The sequence below is a fragment of the Narcine bancroftii genome, chromosome 1, assembly GCF_036971445.1.
Source record: "Narcine bancroftii isolate sNarBan1 chromosome 1, sNarBan1.hap1, whole genome shotgun sequence".
NCBI classification, from domain to species: Eukaryota; Metazoa; Chordata; class Chondrichthyes; order Torpediniformes; family Narcinidae; genus Narcine; species Narcine bancroftii.
Genome location: NC_091469.1, coordinates 419133758 through 419159483, shown reverse-complemented (window position 1 = coordinate 419159483; position 25726 = coordinate 419133758). Strand labels below are relative to the sequence as shown.

The window sequence follows — 25726 nt, the reverse complement described above, 5'->3', positions numbered from 1 at the left end:
TATCCAGAATCTCCCCATCTGTATCATGATTCTTTGGGCTGGTGATTGAAAGGCATGAACAGGATGTAGGCAGCCAGGGATATGACAAAGCAAAGGGTTGAGGAATAATGACGGAATGCTGAGGGATTATAGGAGTGCTGAAAGTAAAGTTCTGGAAAATTTCTGAAAACTGGACACATCATGAAAAGGCCAATTTGACAGCTGGAAGCCATTTAATAATATTCTCTGGATTTTTTTTTACATGATTATTTTGATTTGTATCCACTTTATTGGCAGATTTGAGCCCATATTAACTCTTAGCTGGAAAGAAGGAAAAGCATGCAGATGAATCTAAATCCATCAAAGAGTACTCCAGATGGGTTACCTTTCTTGTAGGCTGCTCCATAGATGTTTAATTTCATTTGAAATCCTTGTGTTGTTTTTGAGTTGTCATTAACCCATTTATTTTAAATCAGTAAATTCTCTAATAAACATGGAAAAAGATCATCATCACGTTTTGCGATTACTCCAGTATAATGATAAATGAAGGTGATTTAAAGTTTGTGCTTGCAAAAAGAAGCCTCGTACATTTTAGTGGTCAGATATTTATGTACTTGACCCTTTAAGGGAAAGAAGAGTATTAATGAATTACGTTCACATTGAACCATCACAATTGCCATAATATTTCTGTTTTCATCTGCTTTTCAAAATGGCTGATTGCTTTATCTCAATCAAAAATGTAACATCAAGATCATTTTAAAATCAGCTGTAGAAATGGACAGAAGTAGGGTATTAGCATTAATTAAATTTGGAACTACTTAACTTGAACTGTCCCGTTCTGCCTCTGGGAACAAGAGTCTTGGAAGAATGGATATTTAAAAAAAAATCTTTAATGTGTGTAAAGCAGAATATTACTATATTGTACTATGATGTGTGAATCCCAACAGTGAGTTCACTCTTCAAGAACCACTAAGGGAAATCTGCCGCTGGAAGGGAAGTGAATGAGCATGTTTCACCTTTTGTGATAGTATTTGGATTAGTGAGGATCTGAGGCAGGATTCTGACTTGGAGGCGCTCAGTCATAATGCCATGTATGATGGAAGAAAATTGATAAGGCAGTAAACATAAAAGGTGTAAGTAAAGGCTCTGTTTCTTTTCAGGCAAAGGTATGCCAGTACCAACACCACCACCACCTCCTGGGGCTCCTCCACTGCCATCTTTGTTTGCTGTAAGTCAGAAATATATTAAAATTGACATATGGTAATTAACTTTAACATGTTTGAATATTGGTTATGCAACTATGTCTTTAGTAATGATACAAAACAGTACATGATAGATGTATTGCCATTTAGTTAATGTGTATGCTTAATTTTTCAGTTCCAAATTAATTATCATTGCTGATGCATGCATATTTGCTTATTCCGTTTTAGTTTCATTTTTACTGCAGTTTTTGGCTATCATAACTTCACTAATTGTTGACACTGAAAATTTCCAAGATAGACTCTCCTATTATAAAAGTAGAAAGAGTCCTGCACTGTTTGGATTGTTCTATGTTAGATAGTTTAATTGCTTTTAATAGTTCAAATGAGATTTCTATCCCCATTGCCAATGTGGGTTAGAACATCAGTCTTAAACTGTGGCCATTTTACTTCAAACTCCTTGCACCTGAAATGTGATATTATTAATGATTTATTATTATTATTAACATTTTTTTAAATGTTAATGTCATCCACCAATAATAAATGGAAAGAAGAGCATTTGATGACCATAGACTGCAGAAGTTGCAATCTGGAGCAAAAAAAATAAACTGATGGAGGAACAAGGTAGGTCAGGTAGCCTCTGTGGAGGACAATGAATGGTTAATGTTTCCAGAGAGAATCTGCATCAGAATGGAATGTAGAGGGGGTGATTGTCAATATAAAGAGGTGAGAGGGAGATAATGGGTAAATGAAAGAGGGGAGGGGTGGAGTTGGGAGTCAGCAGGTGAATACACATTGGAGTCCAGTATCTGCAGTCTCTTGCTCCACTTATCACCTTCCAGCCAATGGCTCCACCTCCATCTTCCCCTCCACCCGCCCAAAATAACTGGCTCATTTTCATCCATTTTCTCCTTTCTCCTTCTGTCTCTACCTAGCTGCAGGTCCTCCATTAAACAGTATCCTTACTGCACATATGCCCTGTAACTTGCCACATGTAGATAATTGTTCATAGTTATACACGTGAAAGTGTGATGGAGTGATGCTGTATCATATACCCTTTTTTTTTCCATGGAGTGCTGTCATCCGAAGGTAGCAATCAATTGAGTGGAAGTTCAGGATTTCTGCTCTTGCTCAAGAGTCTAGAACTTCCATGTGGTAATTTTAATAAATTTAGAATGCTCTGCACTCAAGGGTAGAGGAAACCAGACCATTATATATTTAAAGTGCCAAGAGATAAATATTTGAGAGTTTATATAATTAATGGTGATGGTAAACTGGCAAAGAGGAGCTGATTGAAGTATATCATTGTAATCAAATTGAATGGTGGCTCAAGGGATTTGAAGGCTCTCTCCTGCTCTTGTGTTCCAGCAAGTCAACTGGACTTGCTGCTTTTAATTGGAAGATTATATATATATTTTTTTCTACAAATTCAAATTTTAAAAAAAAGTGCTTCATGAAATGTTTCACTAGATGCTACTGTACTGTCATGTATTTAATAGTTTACCAAAAAGAGTTTGAATTTAGAGCAAGTGCAAGGCCCATAGGTACGTGGCTGCTCTGTCAGGCCAGCACTGCATTTGTGTGAACCAATACCAATTATTATTATGCAGTAAGAATAATGATTAAAACATGAAGGATCATTACTCAGCTGTTCACTGTATAATCTTACTGAATCATTATGGTAGTCTTGTGCTCCGATTGCATGCATGAGTTTCAGATACATTTACCCTTTGTTGAGCATCTCTCTCTGCATCAGTGACAGGGTAAAGGAAATTGAGATTAATTCCTGCATTTGAAAAATGAAGTTGTTGGAGGATTACATGCTATAGAACAGTACAGCATAGAAACAAGCCCCTTCAGCCCTTCTAGTCTGTGCCAAACCATTTTCGTTTCCCAATGACCTGCACCCAGTCGCCAGTCCATAGCCTTCCATTCCTCTCCCGTCAATGTATATGTCCAAATTCTTCTTAAATGTTAAAATTGAGCTCACCTTTAACACTGTTAGAATTTAACATGGAGCTCAGTCATATTTCTGAATGGTGAGAATTGTTCCATAAGTGCTTTCAGTTCAACTAATGATTTTGCTGGTTATCAAATTAATCATATGCACCTGTATCTATTTCTGACAAAAAGGTCAGGTTTTTCTTCTTCAAAGATTACAGCACAGAAGGAGGCCCTTTGGCCCTTCTAGTCTGTGCTAGACTATTATTCTCTCTTGGCCCACTGATCTGCACCCTGACCATAGCCCTCTATATCTCTTCCATCCATGTAACTGTCCAATTTCTTCTTAAATGGACTATATTCAACACCTCAGCTGGCAGCTCATTCCACATTCCCCCTAATCTTTTTCCCTTTCACTCAACCCATGTCCTCTGGTTGTATCTCATCTACTCTTTTAAATACCTCTATCAAATCTCCCCTCATTCTTCTATGCTGCAGAGAATAATGTCCTAACCTGTTTAACCTTTCCCTGTAACTCAGTTCCTGAAGTCCAGGTAACATTCTAGTAAATCTTCTCTGCACACTTTCCACCTTATTGATATCTTTCTTGTAGTTAGGTGTCCAAACCTGCACATACTACTCCAAATCTGGCCTCACCAATGTCTTATACAACTTTAACATAACATCCAAACTCCTATACGCAATACTTTGATTTATGAAGGCCGATATGCTCTCTTTACAACCTTATCCACCTGTGATGCCACTTTCAGGTATTCCTAGGTCCCTCTGCTCTACCACACTCCTCAGTGCCCTTCCATTTGCTGTGTATGTCTTTTCTTGGTTTGTCCTTCAAAAATGCAACACCTGCATTAAATTCCATCTGCTAATTTTCAGCCCATTTTTCCAGCTGGTCCAGATCCCTCTGAAAACTTTGAAAACCTTCTTTGCTGACCACAACATCTCCAATCTTTGTGTCATCTGCAAACCTGCTGATCCAATTTATCACATTATCATCCAGATCACTGATATAGATGACAAACAACAATGGTCCCAACACCGATCCCTGAGTCACACCACTAGTCACCGGACTCCAGTATGAGAATCAATTATCCACCAATACTCTCTGGCTTCTCCCATCCAGCCATTATCAAATCCATTTCACAACTTTACCATGAATAGCTAACATCTGAACCTTCCTGTGGGACCTTGTCAAACATTCAAAGCCTTTCCTTTGTGAACTTTCCTGGTAACCTCCTTGAAAAACCCTACAAGATTGGTTAAACATGACCTACCATGCACAAAGCCATGTTGACTATTCCCTAATGTGTTTCTGGCTACCCAAATAATTGTATATCCGATTTCTTAGAACACCTTCCAATAATTTACCTACTACTGACTTCAGGCTCACCAGTCTATAATTTCCAGGGTTAATTTTGGAGCCTTTTTTAAACAATGGAATGTGAGCTACCCTCCAATCCTCCAGCACCAAACCTGTGCCTAAAAAAATTTTAAATATTTCTGCCAGAACCCCTGCAATTTCTACACTAGCCTTCCTAAAGGCCCAAGGTAATATTTTGTCCAGCCCTGGGAATTTATCCACCCTTAATTCCTTTAAGACATCAAGCACTTCCTTCTCTTTAATCTGTAGAGGTTCCATGATCTCACTGCTTGTTTTCCTTACTTCACGGGACTTTCGTGCCTATTTCCTGAGTGAATACTGTTGAAAAAAAAACAATTAAGATCTCCCCCAACTCTTTTGGCTCCATACAAAGCGGTCCACACTGAACTTCGAGGGGACCAATTTTATCCCATAACTATCCTTTCGCTCTTTACTATCCTGTAGGATTTTCCCTCACATTGTTTGCGTTAGAAACCTTACATCTTTTTTTGCATGATTTCTTTTTTGAGGTTTTTCTTGCATTTTTTAATACTTAAGTCCCTCATCTGTTCCATGCTGCCTATATTAGCTATACACCTCTCACTTCTTTTGAACCAGATCCCAAATATCCCTCAAAAACCAAGGTTCCCAATGCCTTCTAACCTTCCCTCTAATCTTGACAGGAACATTCACTGTACTCTCAAAATTTCACCTTTGAATTTCCTCCAAATGAACCTTGCACATCCTTGCCCGAAAACAACTTGCCCCAATCTGCACATTCTAGATCCTTTTTCATTTCCTCAAAGTTGGCCTTTCTTCAATTTAGAATCTCAACCCGAGGCTCAGACCTATCTTTCTCCATAATTAACTTTAAACAAATAGAATTAAGATGACTGAACCCAAAGTATTCTGCTACACATACTTCTGTCACCTGTCCTGTCTCATTCCCCCTAATAGGAGATCCAGTATTGCATTCTCTCTAGTTGGTACCTCTATATATTGATATAGAAAACTTTCCTGAACATATTTGACAAACTCCAAGTCATCCAACCCTTTTACAATTTGGGATTCCCGGTCAATATGTGGAAAATTTAAATCCCCTAATGTCACAACCTTGTGTTTCCTGCAGCTGTCTGCTTTCTCACAGATTTGCTCCTCCATTTCTCGGCGGTCGATAATACAATCCAATGAGGGTGCTTATAACTATCCCATTCCTCAGCTCCACCCATATAGCCTTAGTCGAAGAGCCCTCTGGTCTGTCCTTCCCGAGCACAGCTGTGATATTGTCGCTGTAACTCCTGTCTATCACATCCTGCCTCCCAAATGGTCCAGAGTTCATCCAACTCCAGCACCAATGCCTTAACTCAGCTTGTTAGGAGCTACAGTTGGATGCACTTCTCACAGATGAAGTCATGAGGGATACTACTCTTTTCCGATGGCCCACATTCTGCAAGAGGAGCATTCCCCTGCCTTGGCTGCCATTCCCACTGTTTATGACTAGTGGAAGAAAATATGATATCTAAAACCTGCCTTACCTGTGCCTACATGCTGAATCCTTTTTCTTCTTCGAATAGGGTGGCCCTTTCTTACTTCAACTCCCACTATCCCTAGCCTCTAACATATTTCAAGATGCACTGCTCTCAAAATCCATAACTCCCAGATGTAGTCATCTGCAAGGAAGCCAGCACTTGCTTATTTTCTCTAGTGTCAATGGGGAGGACCAAGTTGATGGATGGATTTAAAATTTGGGGATATGCTTTATTTGTCAGGGGTTATAGGGGCTCCATGCAACTTGCGTAGCTCTTTGGATGTATTTGATTGCGTAGATGGTGAAAGAGAGAAAGCCATTCAGGAAAGAAATGAGAGAATTATTCTCATTCACATTAAAATTTATATATTTATATTGATTTATTAGATTTAAGACTAGCCCCAATGGCTAAGATTAAAAATGATTGGGAGGGTGATAGTAATGTAAATTTTTCAGACGAGGATGGATATTCTACTCTTTGATCAATGATTCTTCATTTTGTGGAAGGCACTGTTTATTACAATTTAAGGTGGTACACCGAATAAACTCAAATTATCCCATTTCTATGCAGATGTTGATCCATTGCGTGAAAAGTGTAAAATTTTTGAAGCCCCCTCAATGATTCATGTTTTGGGAATGTCCTAAATTAGAAAGATATTGGGAGAATATTTTTCATTCTTTATCAAGAATTTTTAAGATTAAGTTAGATCCATGCCGTTTAATTGCTCTGTTTGGTTTTTCGCGTGAACCAGACAAACTTTTATCGGCATATCAAGAGAAAGTTTTAGCTTTTAGCACATTGATAGCCAGACAAGCAGTTTTAATCTCACTGACTCATGCACGGTGGCTACATGATGTAATGTCATATCTAAGTTTAGAGAATGTTAGGCATATATCAAAGATAAAAAGTTTCAGTTTGAAAAGGTATGGGGCCTATTATTAGAATACTTTAATAATTGGCAGTTTTAAGTGATGTGGCTGCTCTGCTACTGATCCATCTGTCTTCTGGAGGTAGCGACTTGATCCATCTTTGTATTTTTCCTGTAACCTTGATTAGAAGGAAGGGTTAGATTAGTATTAGTTTTAGGTTTTTTCTTTTAGATAAATGGATTTATCGGGTTTAATTATGATGATCCTAGATTATATCTTTTTTTTAGATATATCAAGATATAATGAGGTTTGGTATAATATTATTTAACTGATCTCTATGCATAATCATTTTAACAAACAATTACATTTAACAATTATGAATGAAATTTAAATTTTGTCATATTGTGTATTTATTTTAAATATATGATACATATAGGTTATTATATTGCTTTGTTTTATCAATACAACTTCTCTATGGGATTATATGTTGTACTCAATAAAAAAAATTTGAAAAAGAAAAAGATTCAAGAATAACCTTGTTCAGCGTACTCCCAATAACTCGTGGGTCATTTTGCCATCTTTGAGTGATAATGGTTTATGATCAGCCAACTTCATAATTGAAGGGGAAACAAATTAAATTTGGGGAAGAAAAAGATACGGTAATTTTTTTGTGATTAAATATTTAAATTATCAATTTTATCAAATATCCAAAGCAAAATATTTCAATGCAACTGTTCTATCCCACATGACATCCATGTTTTCTTTGTGCAAGCTGAAACAGCTGGTAGTATTGGCATACTGGGGGATAGTTTTACAAGTTTGTATTCCAGCTGTTGAAATTAACTCTGACATAGCATTCACGAATCCAGGTATAGATCAGAAATTCATGAGAAAGTAGTAAAAATCCAAATATTCTCAGTATTTTAAACATTAGAAACTTTTCAGCACACATTGGAATTAAAAGAAAAATTTAGACCTACAGTAGAGTAATAGGCCATTTCAGCTCACGAGTCCATGCCACCCAATTTATACCCAATTAATATACATACCCTGTATGTTTTGAACAGTGGAAGGAAACCAGAGACCCCAGAGAAAACCTATGCAAACATGAGGAGAATGCACAAACTCGTTACAGACAGTGCAGGATTTGAACCCCAGTCCTGATGGCTGGTGCTATAAAGGCTTAAAAAAAATATACCATGTGTTATGAGTCCAGAGGACCTCAAAACCCAGCAGCAATAGAAATTCACCAAGACAAATGGTGACTTAAACAAAAGTTACTTTTAATTATCTTTAAACATGAAAACAGGATCAAACTTTATCTTATTACTATTAACTTAATCCCCTTCTAATTCTAAGCACACGTGTATGTAATATGTATAGAAGTTCAGAAAAGTTATTTAATTCACAGTCCAATCTCACTACTCACTCCTCCAAGTTCACTGGTTGCAGGCAATTCTCACACTGTGCACAGAATTTAATATTTATAAAGTTCACCAGGCTTTGGTTGCCACTCAGGAAGGTTCTTGTCGGTTTTGAGAGAGAGATTTATTGTTCACTGGGCACCCACAACTGATTCCTTCCAATCAGCCACATCAGTGTCTTGCTGAAGAAACTTGCCTCATCAGGGTTTTCCAGATGATAACCTCTTTCAGGTCACCACAGAGTACCTTTTTGTTTCCCTTATTTCAAGTGAAACATTATGCAACCAGCCATCTCCTCTTGTATGGAGCACAAGGGCTTTGACCAGGCTGAACTAAGAATTCACAACCAGTCTTCAAAATGGGTTTTTTCCACAAGCTTGCCAGCTTGTCCTGTTCCAGTCCCAGCTGCTGCTGCTGAACTGTAGAACTGAATTCTCTCTCTCTCTCTCTCTCACTCAGAGAAAACCACATGACCCTCTTAGAACAGCCAACTGCACTCAGACAGACTGCAGCTCTAGACCTAATCTTCTGAGTTTGTTCATCTGTTGCTTTCCAAAACAATAATCCATTACTCCACAGCATGTCCAATTAACACCTACTTCTGAAGTCCTTATAGGCATTCTTCAAAGTTTTTGCAAAGGCACTTGGAGCCTGGACTGTCTGGCTTAAGCAGAGCTCTGGCATTTTAAATGAAGTGATCTACACTTGAAAACCCTGGCACAATTTATCTCCTTTAAAATGTATCCATATACAATAAAACACAATCTGTCACACACGTACGAACAGTTTCTTTATATTTTGGAATGCTATGGTGAGGCTCATTTAAACTTTGTAGTCATGAATTTAGGAAAATAAAAAGCTTTTCTGGAATACAGTAGTTTTTGTTCTGCTTTACATCAGCTATATGAGCCATTTAAAAAATAATAGTTAAAGAAGCTAAATTCAAACTATTAGCATAGTCTGCATTACTAAATACTTTAAAAGTAAATGCAGCAGAATTACCAATGTTGTGATAATCATTCACTTGAATTTAAAAAGTTTGTGAAGTAAGTATCCAAATTCTCTTTAGTGTAAACCAGAAATGTATGATCTGGAATTTCTATTCTCTCTGAAGTTGCAGTGCCACCGTGAGGCACTCTCTTGCAGTAGAACATCCGTCGATGCATAAATATCAATGGTATTTTGAGAAATTATTGCCATGATTCATGACCTTCTTTGCCTTAACAGGTAATCTGAAGATGCTATCTTACATGATAAGGTGGTGCTATTGTTCTCAAAATTGTTTCTGTGGGGTGGGGGGGGGGGGGGGGGAAGAGTAGACCTCTTGCAGTAAAATCAATCACCGAGCAGTCAATTACATTGTTTTAATAAAATTGTGGAACCTCTGTAAGGTCCTTAGCTGGATTTTCACCAGCTCTGTGCTGATGAGCTTTCCCCCATAATCTTAAAGTCAGTACTAAAGCAGTTTGGAACATATCCCAAACTTGTTCATTTGATGTTGAAGATCGACATCCCCCCCTCCTCTCCCCCCCACCAGTTTAAAAATAATGGTACAGATGTACAGGGGAATATACTAGCTTGACCATGTTAGTTTACTTGGTCTTAAACTGATTAAAATTGAAGAAACAAAGAAAGCAATGTTCTTTGGTAAAATGGCTAACAGCTGAATGAAATTTGATGAAAAGGAGGTAAGAAGGCCTACTGGCTCACTGTTACTTTTACCATTGTAATGAAATACATTGTTCCTTTCCATGCAAACATTTTATTGATGGCTAATTCATGTTTTTGAAAATGATCATTTGTTTAAAATTTTCCCAAACTCTGTTGACCCTGTGCATTTTGAGAGTATACATTGGTAGCAGAACTAATTTTAGAATTGCAGTGAAGAGTTGTGCATTGATTTTGATATCAGTGAGCTTTATTTAGACATCTATATATTACTGAAGAATGGAGAATTGCCAACAATGTGAAGCTAGACCTTCTGGCAAAGTTTAAGTAAAATAAAGTAGCACCTCGATAAAACTCTGGTGAGACAACACTTGTAATACAGATGTTTAATCTTTTATCCAAAATTCTGAAAATCAAACACTTTTTCCATGGATGTCACCTGATTACTAAAGTTCGTGTTTAGCACCATATACGACTCGATGCGACCCACACTCAACTCGCACTTGAATATCTCGTATTGGTCCGCGTCGGTAAGTAGTGGAACCCTAGGGAATCCTTAGTTTATGGGTTTCAGCAGAGAAAGCTGAGTCCAGTGCCTCCAATTCGCTGTACATGGCACAATGTCAGACACCTCTGCTGCCTTCGTCTTATTCAACATCTGGGCGTTAAAGTGAAATGTGAGGGGGAGAGCGGGGCCCGTTGCCTCAGACAGTGGCTTCCATGTTGACTGCAAGAGGTTAGGTAATTGTTTAAAATAATGGAAGCTTCTTTCCAATGCACCAAGCCATGTTCCAACACTGTGTGGTGAAGCAAACACGGAGCCCCGGAGAGGTACTTCTCTTCAGCTTCCCCTCCCTTGGTCGCCTGATTCCAATTCAATTAACACTGAACAAAAGAATCAGTCAACTTTAGAGTAGGACACTCTTAACCAGAACTGGATTTGTGAAATCCCTCTTCCATGATGACTTTAAATAACCATTTCATTTTTGTTCGCTGGCCACACCTCTCTTTCCACTTTGGCGCACTTATTGTTAAAACGTTTATGTCTGTTCTTGCTCACTACATCCATGCTGCCTCTGGTTTCACTGAACAGTTCTTCTACCTGCTATTTTACAGTTTCTGTAACCCTACAGAGTGCTATGGGTTTTTTGCCAGGTCTAGATTTTTTCTCTTAGACTATTGGGTCACGTCTCCAGAATGGAGGACCATCGCCTTCCCAAGATCGTGTTATATGGCGAGCTCTCCACTGGCCACCGTGACAGAGGTGCACCAAAGAAAAGGTACAAGGACTGCCTAAAGAAATCTCTTGGTGCCTGCCACATTGACCACCGCCAGTGGGCTGATATCGCCTCAAACCGTGCATCTTGGTGCCTCACAGTTTGGCGGGCAGCAACCTCCTTTGAAGAAGACCGCAGAGCCCACCTCACTGACAAAAGGCAAAGGAGGAAAAACCCAACACCCAACCCCAACCAACCAATTTTCCCCTGCAACCGCTGCAACCGTGTCTGCCTGTCCCGCATCGGACTTGTCAGCCACAAACGAGCCTGCAGCTGACGTGGACTTTTTACCCCCTCCATAAATCTTCGTCCGCGAAGCCAAGCCAAAGAGACAAAGATTATTTGGAATATCAGCGAGTCAGTCAGTCCACTAAATTCACATGTTTATCAATTCAGTCACATACTGATCAATACTTTCTTGCTAATTTCTGTTATTACAGGAATGGTGCATCCAAATTTAAGTAAATCTGAACTTGCTGTTCTGCCTAAATATCTTAAATTTGGTCCCATGTTATTTGGATTTCAAGTATTCATAACTGCCATGTTTCAAGATTCCTTTATTATAATTTAACAGAACAGAACATATATTACACAAAATCACCTTCTGACTGCCATAAGGCTGACAAAGAGTCACCATTAATGTCGACTGGTGCCCCTTGAGTTAGGAGAGAAAGAGAAGCAAAGAGACTCCCTTCAGAGTCACCAAGTGTTCATCGATCCACCTCCAATACTCCTGCAATGGCACAGACTCCTATTCGATCCATTGGCAACCCAAGCTCCAAATCCAAATCTCTGGCACAATCACGGAAGACATCAGCACCCGAGGCTCTTCGCGAGTCTTCCTTGCCCTCAGCACCTACTGGAATTCCAGCTCCAACACCTGATTTCTTCTGCAGTCTGTGCAGGTCCCCTCATCACAAGTCACCTCCCAGCCTGTATGGGTTCCTCAGCCGCTGAGCCCCTCGCTGGTATGCTGCTAATGCTCACCGTCCTGCAAGTTCTTCTTCTCTGCTTCTCAATGGGAATGGGGGGTTGGGGGGGAAGTGTCCTTCCTATTTCTGGTGCCCTGCTCCGGAGTCTGTAACCTCTTTGGACTGCTGCTGAGCACAGGTACCACCATCATGGTTGCAGGATTTTAGTTTAAAAACACTGTTGGCTCTCTAACAGGTCATGTAACACCTGTACAAAGCCACTGGCATTAGGACCAAGTGGTCTGCTCTCCCAGCTCCACACATGTGCACTGAATAATTTAGAAATAATTAAAAGTTGCAATAAATTACATCAATATTATCAGGCCTTCTTCAGAGTGGAACTTTTAGACGTGACTTGGGCTGAGGGTGCACTGGAGGCTTCTTGTAATTGCGCTTTTAGTCAATGACTAAAGAGAACTCTAATCAAGGTGTTTAATTCTACTAATGGGCAGGAGATGAGGGTTATTTTGCCAAAGGGTCAGATGATCTGGACTTACATGCTTAAATCCCAATACGGCACTGGGAATTTCAATTAAATCAATGTGCAAGTTAAAATATGAGATCTGTAATTACTGGACTTTTAACAAAAAAAAAAGGTTCACCAATGTCCTTCAGGGATCAGTCACATTGTGCAGTACACGTGATTTCTGGATTCCACCAGGTAGTTCACTGCCTGGAACAGATTTTGCAGATTTCCGGGGGTGTGGTGGGATTGATTAGAGAAAATAACTTGATGACTCCAGTACTCATGTTTTATTCTATACATCCTTTGGAAGGCAATTATGCCTTCCTGATTAGAGAAATGCAGAAACTCAAGTTTTAATCAATTGACGAGCCAAATGACAAACCTAGTTTTTTTCTGAATTTTAAATAGATTTAATTTTCATGTGAACTTTTAGAAGATTCATAGTGGAATATATTTCCCTCAGGTTCATGAGGAGCTTCCGAAACACCTCCAGGATGACGCCGAAGGGCGTTGTGCATTGTTCAAAGACATCCACAAAGGAGTCCGGTTGAAAAAAGTTACACAGATCAATGACAGAAGTGGCCCAATCTTTGATAGTAAGTAATGACACCAGTTCTGCAAGTTGTCATTACACTGAAAGGAAAAAAAAAAATCATCTTAAAACTCTCTACTTGTATGTAGTTACAAGATTGTGTTTTACGTAAATGGTTTGAGTATTGTAGTATGAAGTTCGTTGAGCGATATCTATCTAGCACTGGGATTAAATAATTTTTAAGTTAACTTCAGTCTAATGAAAATAGGCCAATACTCCCAGTAGAGGGGTTCTCCAATCGAGAAATTTTTGAATGCATTTAAAAAAAATTTAAATGACGGTTAGAAAATCTGGAAAAATATCTCTATCACATTTTCAGAAGAATTTTTCTGTTGGTAGGTATTTATAAAGGATGACATTTATTGCAACACTCAAAAGAAATTCTGAGAAGTGTGTCTCCATAATTTAACACATTGATTTGTATATTCTTCTAGAACCAAAGAGTAGAAATAATACAGAGGCAAAGTGTGGAGCAGCAACACCAACTGTTACAGGTGGCTTGTTTCAGGGAGGATTTCCTGTTCTCAGACCTACTGGACAGAGAGAAACTTCAGGTAGTCCTGTAGGATCCTATGTTTGGGATAATTTTATGGAATGGTGTGAAAAATGCACTTACCAGGAGAGCCTTAAGGTAATTTGAGCATTTGCCAGTATTTTCAAATCTGCTGGGTAAATTTCAGATAAATTAATTTTGTTGAAACTAAATCAAACATACCAGAAAAAAATGAGTAATTCTTCCATATTAGCCATCTCTCTGAAATCGGGTAAGAGCACAAGTTTACATATCCAACAAAAAGGCAGGCTTATCTGGTGCCCTTTGACTTGGAGAAAGTAGGATGTGCCAAAGGAGAAGTTATTGAAGGTAAGGACAAGTTCTGCCGGCTGGAGGAGGATAGTGGTGGAGGGGGACTGATTGGGTGTTTTGTTGAGGAAGAAATGAAAGGCTTCGAGGGTTTCAGTATGGGGGGGGGATGGCGATACAGAGCAATTGGATGTCCATGGTGAAAATGAGGCAGTTGAATTCAGGGAACTGGAAGTTGTGGAAGGATATGTGAATGTTGTGGGGGTGGGGTAAAAGATAAAACTGAGTTGAGTGATGCATCATCAATATCTCCAAAAGACTAGATGTAAAACTGATAGGCTTTTATTAGCTATAGAATGGAGGCACGTCGATGCTGGTCGACTGTTCTGAACTGGGGAGGGGGGGGGAGATATGGAACAGTCACCTTTATTCAGGAGTCTGTGGAAGAGCCATAGGTACAGTCAGCCAAGGGGTGTATCCAGACAGATAAAGATACATATAGTGGTTTACCACATTCACCCCTTGTTTTAGAAAGAGTTCGGTGGGTGAAGTGAATTAGGTGTTATTACAAATTAAGTCTTTCAGGTAGTCTGGCCTGCTGCTGTGACCATCGCATTACCAACTGCAGTGCAACTATAAGAGTCCTGCACAGTCTGGAACTCCTGTATGTAATCGTCAGCGTTGGCTTAGTTGATGCGTGGCAACGAGTCTGGCATGCCAGCCCTCTGCCCAGTTCAGGGGAACGTGCCATGGCCCTAGTGCATCATGGGCACTAGGTGAAGGTGAAGGAGCAGGGTGATTGGTAATGGTCTTAGGAACCCCTGAGGGTGCCATGCCCTTAACAGAGACTGTATCCTCGTGCCCATCAGGGTACGCCACATAGGTGTATAGGGGGATGGCGTGGAGGAGATGGACTGCATAATTGGGGACCCACTTGGCATAGTAGGAGAAGAACCCCACCCACCTTTTCAGGGCTTTGAGGCTGTGGGGAAAGGGGGATTTCCAAAAGCGGGAGCATGTGATTGGCGTTCACGCCGTTCTTCATGACACAGCCAAGGATAGCAAGGCGGGTTGTGTGAAATATGTATTTAGCTCTATTGTATGTAAGGTTAAGGAGTTCGGCGGTCTGGAGGAATTTTTGGAGGTTGGCATCATGATCCTGAAGGTCATGGCTGTAAATGGTAACATTGTCCAGATACAGGAATGTGGCCTGCAGCTCATACTGGCCTATCATTTGGTCCATCTCTCGCTGGAAGACCGAGACCCCTTTGGTGATACCGAAGGAAACCCTCAGGAAATGGTAGAGACAACCATCTGCCTCAAAACCACTATACTGGTGGTATGCTGACTTTAGATCAATGGTGGAGAACAGCTGATATTATGCAATTTGGTCTACCATATTAGATATGTGGGGAACAGGGTACGCGTCCATCTGCATGTATCTGTTAATGGGCTGACTGTAGTCAATGACCATTCTGTTTTTCTCCTCATTTTTCACCTTATTGAGTAATTGCTGCACCTCCAACTGGAGGTCCTGTCCCTGGCACTGGGCCACTTACTTTTGGTGGTAATGGGAATGAGGTTAGCGAACAACAGTGGAGGGGTGATCTTGAGAGTTGGCAGGTCATGCACAGTGGGCTATCTTTGGGTTTCTGGCTGTAAACAGTGGGGGAAGAGGCTGAGGGTTTTTTGCTGGTGGAGCACAGTAGGCGGCTTAAAAACGGCTGGTTACCGACAGTGACGGACCCATTGTACTCCATCGTCACACTTTTAAATTGGCATTGAAAATCCAGCTCCGGTGGGTTAGCAGTGCAGAACTGTGACATCACCAGGAGTTTAAAGCTTTTGTAGTCTGTGCTCCTCATGGTCAGAGATACTACACAGTAGCCATGAACATCAGCCATATGGGATTTCAGGCCAAGAGACTTTGTGGCTTATTGGGCTTACCACGAGGGAGCAATGCTGCACCGTGTCAGGGTGCTTGAAGGTCTCCACATTCCCACTATCCAGCAGGCAGCTCATCTCATGGCCATTTACCTAGATGTCCATCATTGATCTAGCGAGTTGGTGAGGGCTATCTTGATCCAGCATGATGGAGGCCACTGTAGACACAGTGGAGTGTTTGGTCCAAAGATCGCATTAAATAATAGAGCAGGCTGGAAGAGTTGAAGAGCCAATATTTTCTATGTTTAAGGAAAATAAATCCCCAGGTGTGACCCATTGTACTAGAGAACATTGCTAGAAGCTAGGGATAGAATCGCAGACATCCTTGCAGAGATGTTTTCATCATTCACTGGTCATAGTGAGGTACTGGAAGACAGAAGGGTGACTCATATTGTGCTCTTACTTAAAAAGGGGTTCAGGGAAAATCTTGGGTACTAGAGGCCTCTTTGCCCAATATCAGTGATGGGAAAGTTACTGGAGGAGAGGATCTATGAGCATTTGAATAGTCAGCATAGATTTCTGTGTGGGAAATAAAGTCTCCCAAAAATTTGATAGTTTTTTTGGAAAAAAAAACACAAGTAGTTTGGAAGGCAAAAATCACGTGATCCAGGATGAGCTAAATAATTGATGCAAAATAGGCTTGTTGGAAGGGGTTATTTTCTGAAGAGAGACCTGTGGTGTGCTGCAGGAATCAGTGCTGAATCTACTCTTGCTCGTCATCCAAATCATTAATGTAGATGACAGTATCATTAGTAGGTTTGCAGATGACATGAAAATTTGTAGTATAGTGGTAAATGAGGAAAGTTGTCCAAGATTACAACAGGATCTAGAGCAGTTGAGGAAGAAGAAAAAAGAATGGCAGAACGAATTCAACTCCAAGTGTGAAGAGTTGCATTTTGGAATGTCAAGACAGGACAGGATCTACACAGCATGTGGCAGAATGCTGGAGAGTGTTGTAGACCAGACAGTCCTTTGAGTATAAGTACATAGTTCCCTGAAAATGCAGTATCAATTAAACAGAGTGGTGAAGTCATTTGGCATTAAAAAAAAACCTGCCAGGACATTTTGTATAGGAATTGGGACATCGTGTTACAGTTGTACAAGATGTTGGTGAGACCACATTTAATGTATTGTGTGTACTTGTGGTCACCCAGATATAGGAACACAATTTAGTTGTAAATAATCTGAAGAGATTCAGAATGTTCCTGGGACTGGAGGGCTTGAGTTACAAGGATAGACTGGGACTCTCCCTGGAACAGAGGAGGCTTGTAAAAGTATATAATATCATGAGGGTATGGATTCAGTGAATGGTCAGTCTCTTTGTCTTTTAAGGGGAAGTCCAAAACTAGAGACAATAGGATTAAAGTGAGAGTGGAAGGATTTGAAAGGAATCTGGGTGCAATTTATTCACACAAAGGATGGAGGGTAAATGGAATCTGCCAGAGAAAGTTCTACAGATGGGTATCATTGTGACTTTATAAAAGATTTAGACAGGTGTTGGGCCAAATACAAATAAAAGGACTAGCTTTATTGGAAAACATCGACGAGTTTGGCTGAAGTCCTGATTCTATGCTCTATAATTCAGTCCAAATTAAAGGCAGTTGAATGGAATTACATAACAGATAGCTCAAATGTATTTCATATAGGAACATTCAGTAAATTTGAATTCAAACCCAAAGGTTGAGGGCTTGTGCATTTAAAATACTGCAAAACCCATTCTGTTTATTTACTGATGAGGACATAGTCCAGGAATGGAATGTATTATTATGACGTACTAAAAAAAGTTAGCATATACAAAAATTGAAGTTACAAAACTTTCTTATAATTGTGAATTCAGATTAGATTCTGCTTTAGATTTCACTAGAAATAGAAAGTCTTAAATGCTGGAATTTTTCCATCTAATTTTTGAAACAATATTTAAAACAGTTTTACAGTTAATAAAAATTCATTTGTTATTATTTCAAAATGTGTGATTGTCAATTTCAGACCGAATTTCCAAGCCACCTCTTGCGTATTTTGGAACGAAAACACAAGTGCCAAGACACCCGGTCCAGAATAACAGTGACAGAATTGACAGGAGTTCATCTAACCACTCAAATTGTCCAGAACAAACTGATATATCTAAAGTTCAGAGGGGACCTCAAGGACGACTTAATGCTTCTGCTCTTGTGCCTCCTTCCCTTCCTCTCATGTCGTCATGTCAGGGTAAATCTCCATTGTTATGTCCTTCTCCAACTCCTTCTCATTCTTTCAATAAGCCTGCAAAATCAGCACCATCACAAGGCCCTCCACCTCCAAGTGTTAAACCAGCTAAATTTCAATACATGCAGCCACTCCCAACTCTGATACCACCACCTCCACCACCTGATCATTTTCAAGACCCAACTTCAGATTTCTCATTTCCTGCCCCACCTCCACCTTTATTTTGCATGGAAGACTGCACAGATTTTCCTCTACCTCCACCTCCTCCATCACCTTCCAGTGTTCCTTATGGAAGGGCTGAAAGTCCCCTGCCGCCGCCGCCACCACCACCTTTATTAAGTAATCTAGAAGTCCCTCCACCTTTGCCTCCAAAATTACCCATCTTCTCCAACAGGCCAAATGCAAACGGGATGTCTCCTCTTCCTCCTCCGCCACCATCAATCCTTCCCTATGGTCATCTAGGCACATCCTCCTCTTCTGGTCAACTGTCATACACCACCCAACTATTTGCAAGGGAAGTCCCATCTAGATCTGGAGGTAAGAGCTTGTAGGTTATTCAGCAACATTGTGTCTCCTAGTAGCATTGCATATTCTGTCATAATTAAATCTGTAATAGCTAATAATTTGGTAAATATAATTAATATTAGATTTATTTAATAGATAAGATACAGCAGTCGATTAAATGAATTTTTGAGGAAATAGCTGACATAATAGGCAAGAAAATATCTGTATACCAATTATGTACGCTTCCAGAAGATATTAATCAAAGTTCCACATAAAAGAATGGAAGGTCAAATGCTGCTGATAACATTGAGTAGAGTGGAAAGTTTCAAGGGATGTTGATGGATTAAATCAGGGACAAGGTTGTTGCAGCTGGAACTCAGTATGGGTTCCCAACGATGGTGTTAAGCTCAAAAAAAAAATCTAAATGGTGAGGTTAGGAACTCTGCATAGAGTGTTAGAGTGCTAAATCCAACAAACGGGTACAAAAATAATCTAAATAGTTATTGGTTTTCATCACAAGGGGACTGGAAAATAAAGTAATGGAGGTGATACAATTGAATGGAATTCACATCTGAAGCACCTCCAGAATTGTATGTATTTATGTTGAGGCAGATTTTTAGCTACTGATAGCATATTATTTTCATGTGGAAGCTACGGAGAAGGTGCAGAGGAGATTTACCAGGACTGCCTACTGCCTAAAGAAAGCTCTTGGTGCCTGCCACATTGACCACCGCCAGTGGGCTGATATCGCCTCCAACCGTGCATCTTGGCACCTCACAGTTCGGCGGGCAGCAACCTCCTTTGAAGAAGACCGCAGAGCCCACCTCACTGTCAAAAGTCAAAGGAGGAAGAACTCAACACCCAACCCACCAATTTTCCCTTGCAGTCGCTGCAACCGTGTCTGCCTGTCCCGCATCGGACTTGTCAGCCACCAACGAGCCTGCAGCTGACGTGGACTTTACCCCTCCATAAATCTTCGTCCGCAAAGCCAAGCCAAAGAAAGACCTGGCTTGGAAAATAAGTTTTATGAGGCAAGGTTAGCAGATCTGGGACTTTTCTCTTTGGAGTGTAGAAGGATGAGAGGTGACTTAATAGAAGGTGACAAGATTATAAGGGGCATAGATTGGGTGAACAACCAGTGCCAGGAACAAAAAATACCAGAGAGCATATTTACAAAGTGAACAGAGGGAAGTTTAGGAAAGACATCAGGGAGAAGTTTTTTTAAAAATATATAAACACAGAGAGTTGTGGGTGCCTGTAATTCCTTGCCTGGGATGGTGGTGGAGTCTGAAACATTAGTGACATTTAAGAGACTCTTAGACAGATAGAAGAAAAATAGAGGGTTATGGGGTAGGGAGGATTTAGTACTTTTTTTTTAAATGGGTCAACACAATATCAGGGCCTATACTGTGCTGTAGTGTTCTACGTTATTCTATGATTAAATTAATTTTCCTCCATTTATATACAACTGCTGAAAACACAACTGTAAAAATGGATAGAAAGGATAAGAAAGAAAGTGCAGTGAAGGTTCACTAGATTGAATAATGGGAGTACAGGTTTGTCACATAAGGAAAGTTCTGTCAACTGAACTTGACCGTAACCAAAATGGAAATCTTATTGAAACACAGAATTCTCAGAATTTGGCAAAGTAGAGGTGAAGAACTTTGTTGCCAGATATCAGTTTCAATATAAGGAGCTGTCCATTTAGGACAGAGGAGAAGAAATCTTATCACTCAGAGAGCACAGGCATTTTCTAATGATGGGAGTAATGGTGGCTCAGTTACTGGGTATAATTAAAATTAATCTTAAATATTAAGTGAATAAGCAAAATGGGGGAATCTAGCACCGAGATACAAAATCAGTCAAGAATTTGCTGTAAGCCACAGCAAGCATAATCATGTGATATATATTGTTTTTTTTCTTGTTTCAATGTCACAATAACTATTGATGTAATGACTTGTCCATTCTGCTGTGCTATGCTGATGTTGTTAATATGTCACTTCATTCTGTTTCCTAGTGCACAATGGAGATGAAAAGCTAGCATCATCTCCTCTTCCACCATTCAGGTCATCCAGTACAGAGGTTACAAGCAGAAATCAACATTCATCCAGCTCGAATCGGACACCTACATACACTGTTCTGCCACCGCCTCCACCACCTCTACCAAAGAAAAATCGGCAAGGACTTACCAGTGCACAGCTGCCAGTCTATGGTAATTGTCAAAGCAGTTAGTCTTTAAGCAGTTAAATGTTACGAATCAAATGATCCTCAATCTGCCATTGTAACAAGTGAAGACAGCCTCCCAACAGTGCACCGGAGTTCAGTCTTGATTTCTTTCCACCCCCCTCCCTCACTTGTCTCTCTTTGATTCATGACACATCTTGCAAAGATGTCTTTTAAAGTTATTATTGGCACCCATTTCATTGCATTAACTTTTTACTCTTACAAAAGTAAACTTTCTGCCTTTTGGTTTATACTAACGTAGGCTGCACTGGTTGCAGTCTTTTTTTTCCATTGGAATATTGGTAAATCACTAGAACACATGTAAAAAATATACTCATTTAGTTCTGCTATAAATATTCTTGAAACTTATCAACAGGAAGTATCACACTTTTCAAATAGTGTACTGGGCATAATTACCGATTCTCTTTTTGCAAACTATCTAGACTTTAATACATATTGTCATTTCTTCACATGAACATTTCAAGGTATAGCGGTCTCAAATGACAGTTTTTAATTATAATTAGCTCCAAATGTAACCATAGGAATTATACACTGTGCAATTTGCTTCCCATATACTGTCTGCAAGACTTTTCTCAGTTACTGGCTGCTCTTCCAATTTGATCACTTTGGATCTTCAGCGTAACTAGAATTCATAAGAAATAGGAGTCGGCTATCCAGTCCATTGAGCCTGCTCTTCCATTCAATGTTTTCATGGCTGATCTGATGATAGACTCATCTCCACCTACCTGCTTTTTCTCCATATCTCTTAATTTCCTTGCTATGTAAAAATTTATCCAACCTTGTTTTAAATATATTTACTGAGGTAGCCTCCACTGCTTCAATGGCCAGTGAATTCCACAGATTCACCACCCTCTGGGCAAAGCAGTTCCTCCTCATCTCCATCCTAAATCTACTACCCTGAATTTTGAGGCTATGCCTCCTACCAATGGAAACAACTTGCTCATCTTCATCTTATCTATGCCTTTCACCGCAACATCCCTGCCCTTAAATTCCATCCCTCTAGCAATGAAGGCCAACATCAATTTGAATTCTTCACAGCCTGCTTCACATGCAAACCAATCTTTTTGCTATTCATGCACAAACACTCTCAGGCCCTTCTGTACGGCAGCATGTTGCAATTGCTTGCCATTTAAATAGTATTCTGATCTTCCACTTTTCCTTCCAAAGTGGATAACCTCACATTTGCCACCATTGTACTCCATCTGCCAGACCCTTACCCATTTTCTTATCTTATCTATATCTCTCAACTCTGCTCAATTTGCATTTCCATTCAATTTTGTTCCTTACAATAGAATTGAAGTAAAAGGAACATTATTGCCACAGAGATTGCTAGATTCTTGAGGGGAGGAGTAACTTCATTGTTGACTGCAAGTTCTGGGTCTAATGCTACTCACCTGAGTGAGAAACCTGGAAGAAAACGGTGCATTTTGCATATCTGTCCATTCTGGGTTTAATTTATGCCAAAACTGGAAAAACCAGCAATACATCCAATTTGAATTTTTCACATTCAGTACCTTAAAAAGATAAGATTAAAATTTATGTAATTTAAATAGAATAAGAGTGAATATGGCAAAATCAGAAATGTATTTAAAATTATATTTCTTCCAATTCTTCAGCATCAATTAAGGGCAGAATGGTTGGCATAGCGCTTAGCACAACACCTGCACAGTACCAGCGATTGGGATCAGGGTTTGAATCCTGTGCTGTAAGGAGTTTGTATATTTTCCCAGTGTCTGTGTGGGTTTCCCCCAGGGACTCCAGTTTCCTCCCACCATTTGAAACTTACCAGGGGTATAGGTTAATAATGTGTAAATTGGGTGGCATGGACTCATGGGCCGACATGGCCTGTACCATGCTGTATGTCTAAATTTAAAAAAAATGTCTACTCACTTTACACAAGAAAAGGCTGACCTCTGAATTTAGTTAAACTATCCTCTCAATGCTTATTAGAAATAGAAAATTACAATTGAAAATCTCATTTTCCACTTAAAAAATTTAAACACAGTATTTCAGAAACATTTTCTGTTTAAGTTTGCTCAAACGCTTGTTAACTGAAGAATATGGAGTGATTTTGTGGATGGATAGGCAACATTAATTAAAATAATGGGGTTATTTTCATCCTGCACTCCCTAGAAATGGTGGTTTGGGTACTTTGTTTACCTTTCTAGAGGCCTGAAGAACCTCCAATGAGGTCGATTGGGAAACAAATTTAACTAATATTTAGCATTATGCATATTTCATCTTAATTTGAAATTTTAACATAAATGGAATCTAAAAATATACTTAGTGAAAACTAAATACAAGGTGGATTGTCTGCTCTCTACTGTCTAATGTTTAATTGCTTATATCTAGCTGATGACTTTGAGTCCAAGTATAACTTTCACTCAGTTGAAGACCTACCGCCACCAGATGAATACAAATCATTTCCCAGGATATATCCCAGTAAGCAGCTTCGAGGTAAGCCTTTTAGTTTAAGTACTGTATTTGATGACGTATATGACCACCCCCCCCCCCCCCCACCCTTTAAGCAAGGAATATTAGTATTTTTTTAGTGTATTTACAGGTAAGCATTTAATGTTATTGAAATATGTAGCTACAGTAGAGCAGAAAAAAAACTTGGACAAAACATGCAACTAGGTCAACAGGAAAATTCTTTTTAGTAAATATATTTCTGTAATTTACAAGTGAAACAAAAGCAGCTTAGCTTTAGCAGAAAATATTTTATAAAAACAAACCAGCTGCCGCTGTCCCGCTTTCTCTCGGCGGCCACTTTCTCCTGGGGTGGAGCAGGGTGGTGAGATCAGTGTGGGGACTAATGGCGGGCTGGTGGAGGGCAGGACAGCGGACCAGTGCGGGGACCAATGATAGATAGGCCGACGGGAGAGTCTCCAAACAGCCCACCACCAGAACCCACACTGATCCCACCACCCCTGCTTTCCCCCGACAGCCTGCCACTAGCACCCAGACTGATTCCACTGCCCCACTCCCCCAACATCAGTCCACACATTGATCCCACCGTCCTGCTCCATCCCGACAGCCCGCTATCAGCCCCCAACAATAGATGGTGGTAATGTTAGTGAACCACACTGTGACAATGTCACACTAATTTCAACTTCACATACAAGAACCGGGAGATATTTTTGAGACATTTTTAGGGAAAAAGTGGGTCTTATATGCTATCAAATATGGAGCAGTACTAGGTCAGAAAGTTGACAGTCGTAGATTTCAAAGGGTAGTAAAAGTGGGTGGGGTGTATTCAATTGCTACTGTTTCCATTGAGCTACTATTATGTTTTTATCTACATCACTGCTTTTCCACAGTTTTTTCTAGAAACTTTACTGTCATAAGGCATTTGATAAGGTTCTACATGGTAGGCTGCTCTTCAAGGTTAGGTTGCACAAGATTCAAGGAGAGAGAGCAAAATGAACTGGCTTAATGGAAGAAAGAGGAGTGTTATGGTGGAAAGCTGTTTTATGGACTGGAGGTCTGTGACAAGTAGTGTGAAACAGGGTTCAATACTGAGACCATTGGTGTTTATCATCTATACCATTGATTTAGATCAGTGGTTTTCAAACTCCCCCCCCCCCCCCAACTCACATTCCACCTTAAGTAATCCCTATGCCATAGGGATTGCTTAAGGTGGGATGTGAGTGGAAAGGGAAGGTGGAGAATCACTGCTCTAGACCCAGTTGGTAGTGAAATGTTTTGCTTGAGGAAACCATTGGCCATTTTATCTTTGGAGTTATGAAACCCTGCACATAATGAGTCAATTGGATATGATTAAAACTGTGGTTTTCCAACTTTTTTATTTCCACTCACATACCACCTTAAGTAATCCCTTACTAATCACAGAGCACCTATGGCATAGGGATTGCTAAAGGTGGAATGTGCATTTGGGGGGGCAGTCTGAAACCACTGATTTAGATGGAAATGTATATGGCATGATTAACAAGTTTTTGGATGACATTAAAATGTCTAGTTGCCAACATTTGTAGAAGAATGGTTGCTAGAATTTAATAGTGAAGCATGAGGTATTAAATTTTGGTAAGACCTACACAGTGAAGGTGGGGATTTGGGAAGTATTGTAGACCAGAAGGATCTAGGAGTAGAAGTTAATCTGAGCTCAAAAGTGATGTCACAGTTAGACAGTGGTCAAAAAGGCTTTTGACAGATTGGCCTTCAGTTGGAGTGTTGAGCACAAGATGCTGGTGAGCCTCCAGTTGGGGATCTATGGCTAGGAAAAGCTTAAAGGGATGTGGGCCAAATGCAGGCAGATGGGACATTTTAGTCGGCATGGGAAAGTTGGGCCAGAGGGTCTGTTTCCATGCCTGACTCTACAAATTATTTAGTATTAGTTTAATACTGTAAGCCAAACATATAACTTAAAGCATTATAGTGCAAAATGAAGACTAGTGCAACTGCGGGGAGACAGTTTTTTTAAGTAACTGTGATTCTGATTGGCCTTCGAAAAATCCTACTACCACATACTCTTAACACAGCAGCACTGATAAGTCCATAATGGACTGGGGACTTGCTTCTACAGTAAGCTCTTTTCTAAATTTATTATTGGTGAAATTGAGTGCTGCTTTTCTGGTTTAGAGGCTACTCACCCCCCCCCCCCCCCACAAGTCATTTGGGTGTGTGTGTGTGGCTGGGCACATTTTTGGAGAAAATTCTTGAGTTTCCACAGAAAGTAGTGTGAAATTTAAGCGTTTCCCTGCATGTCTCTAGATACTG

The 25726-nt window shown here is 39.9% G+C and overlaps 2 protein-coding genes across 10 annotated transcripts in view; one reads left to right on the top strand and one right to left on the bottom strand.

Moving 5' to 3' along the window:
* The window catches only part of LOC138751589 (WAS/WASL-interacting protein family member 2-like), a 143602-nt gene that overhangs the window by 101920 nt on the left and 15956 nt on the right, over window positions 1-25726 (top strand). For 8 of the 9 annotated variants that reach the window (XM_069914061.1, XM_069914068.1, XM_069914064.1 and 5 more), the window contains 6 exons: window positions 1140-1207; window positions 13165-13297; window positions 13728-13850; window positions 18026-18778; window positions 20763-20957; window positions 23342-23446. In XM_069914061.1, the coding sequence (XP_069770162.1) occupies window positions 1140-1207; window positions 13165-13297; window positions 13728-13850; window positions 18026-18778; window positions 20763-20957; window positions 23342-23446 (1377 nt within the window). The remainder of the gene's footprint in view (window positions 1-1139; window positions 1208-13164; window positions 13298-13727; window positions 13851-18025; window positions 18779-20762; window positions 20958-23341; window positions 23447-25726) is intronic. The other variant, XM_069914062.1, reaches the window with a different exon arrangement.
* LOC138751590 (secernin-1-like) overlaps window positions 22410-25726 on the bottom strand; it is a 108225-nt gene continuing 104908 nt past the window's right edge. Inside the window, exon 10 of the transcript XR_011350071.1 lies at window positions 22410-22503. The gene's annotated coding sequence lies outside the window, so the exon portion shown is untranslated. The remainder of the gene's footprint in view (window positions 22504-25726) is intronic.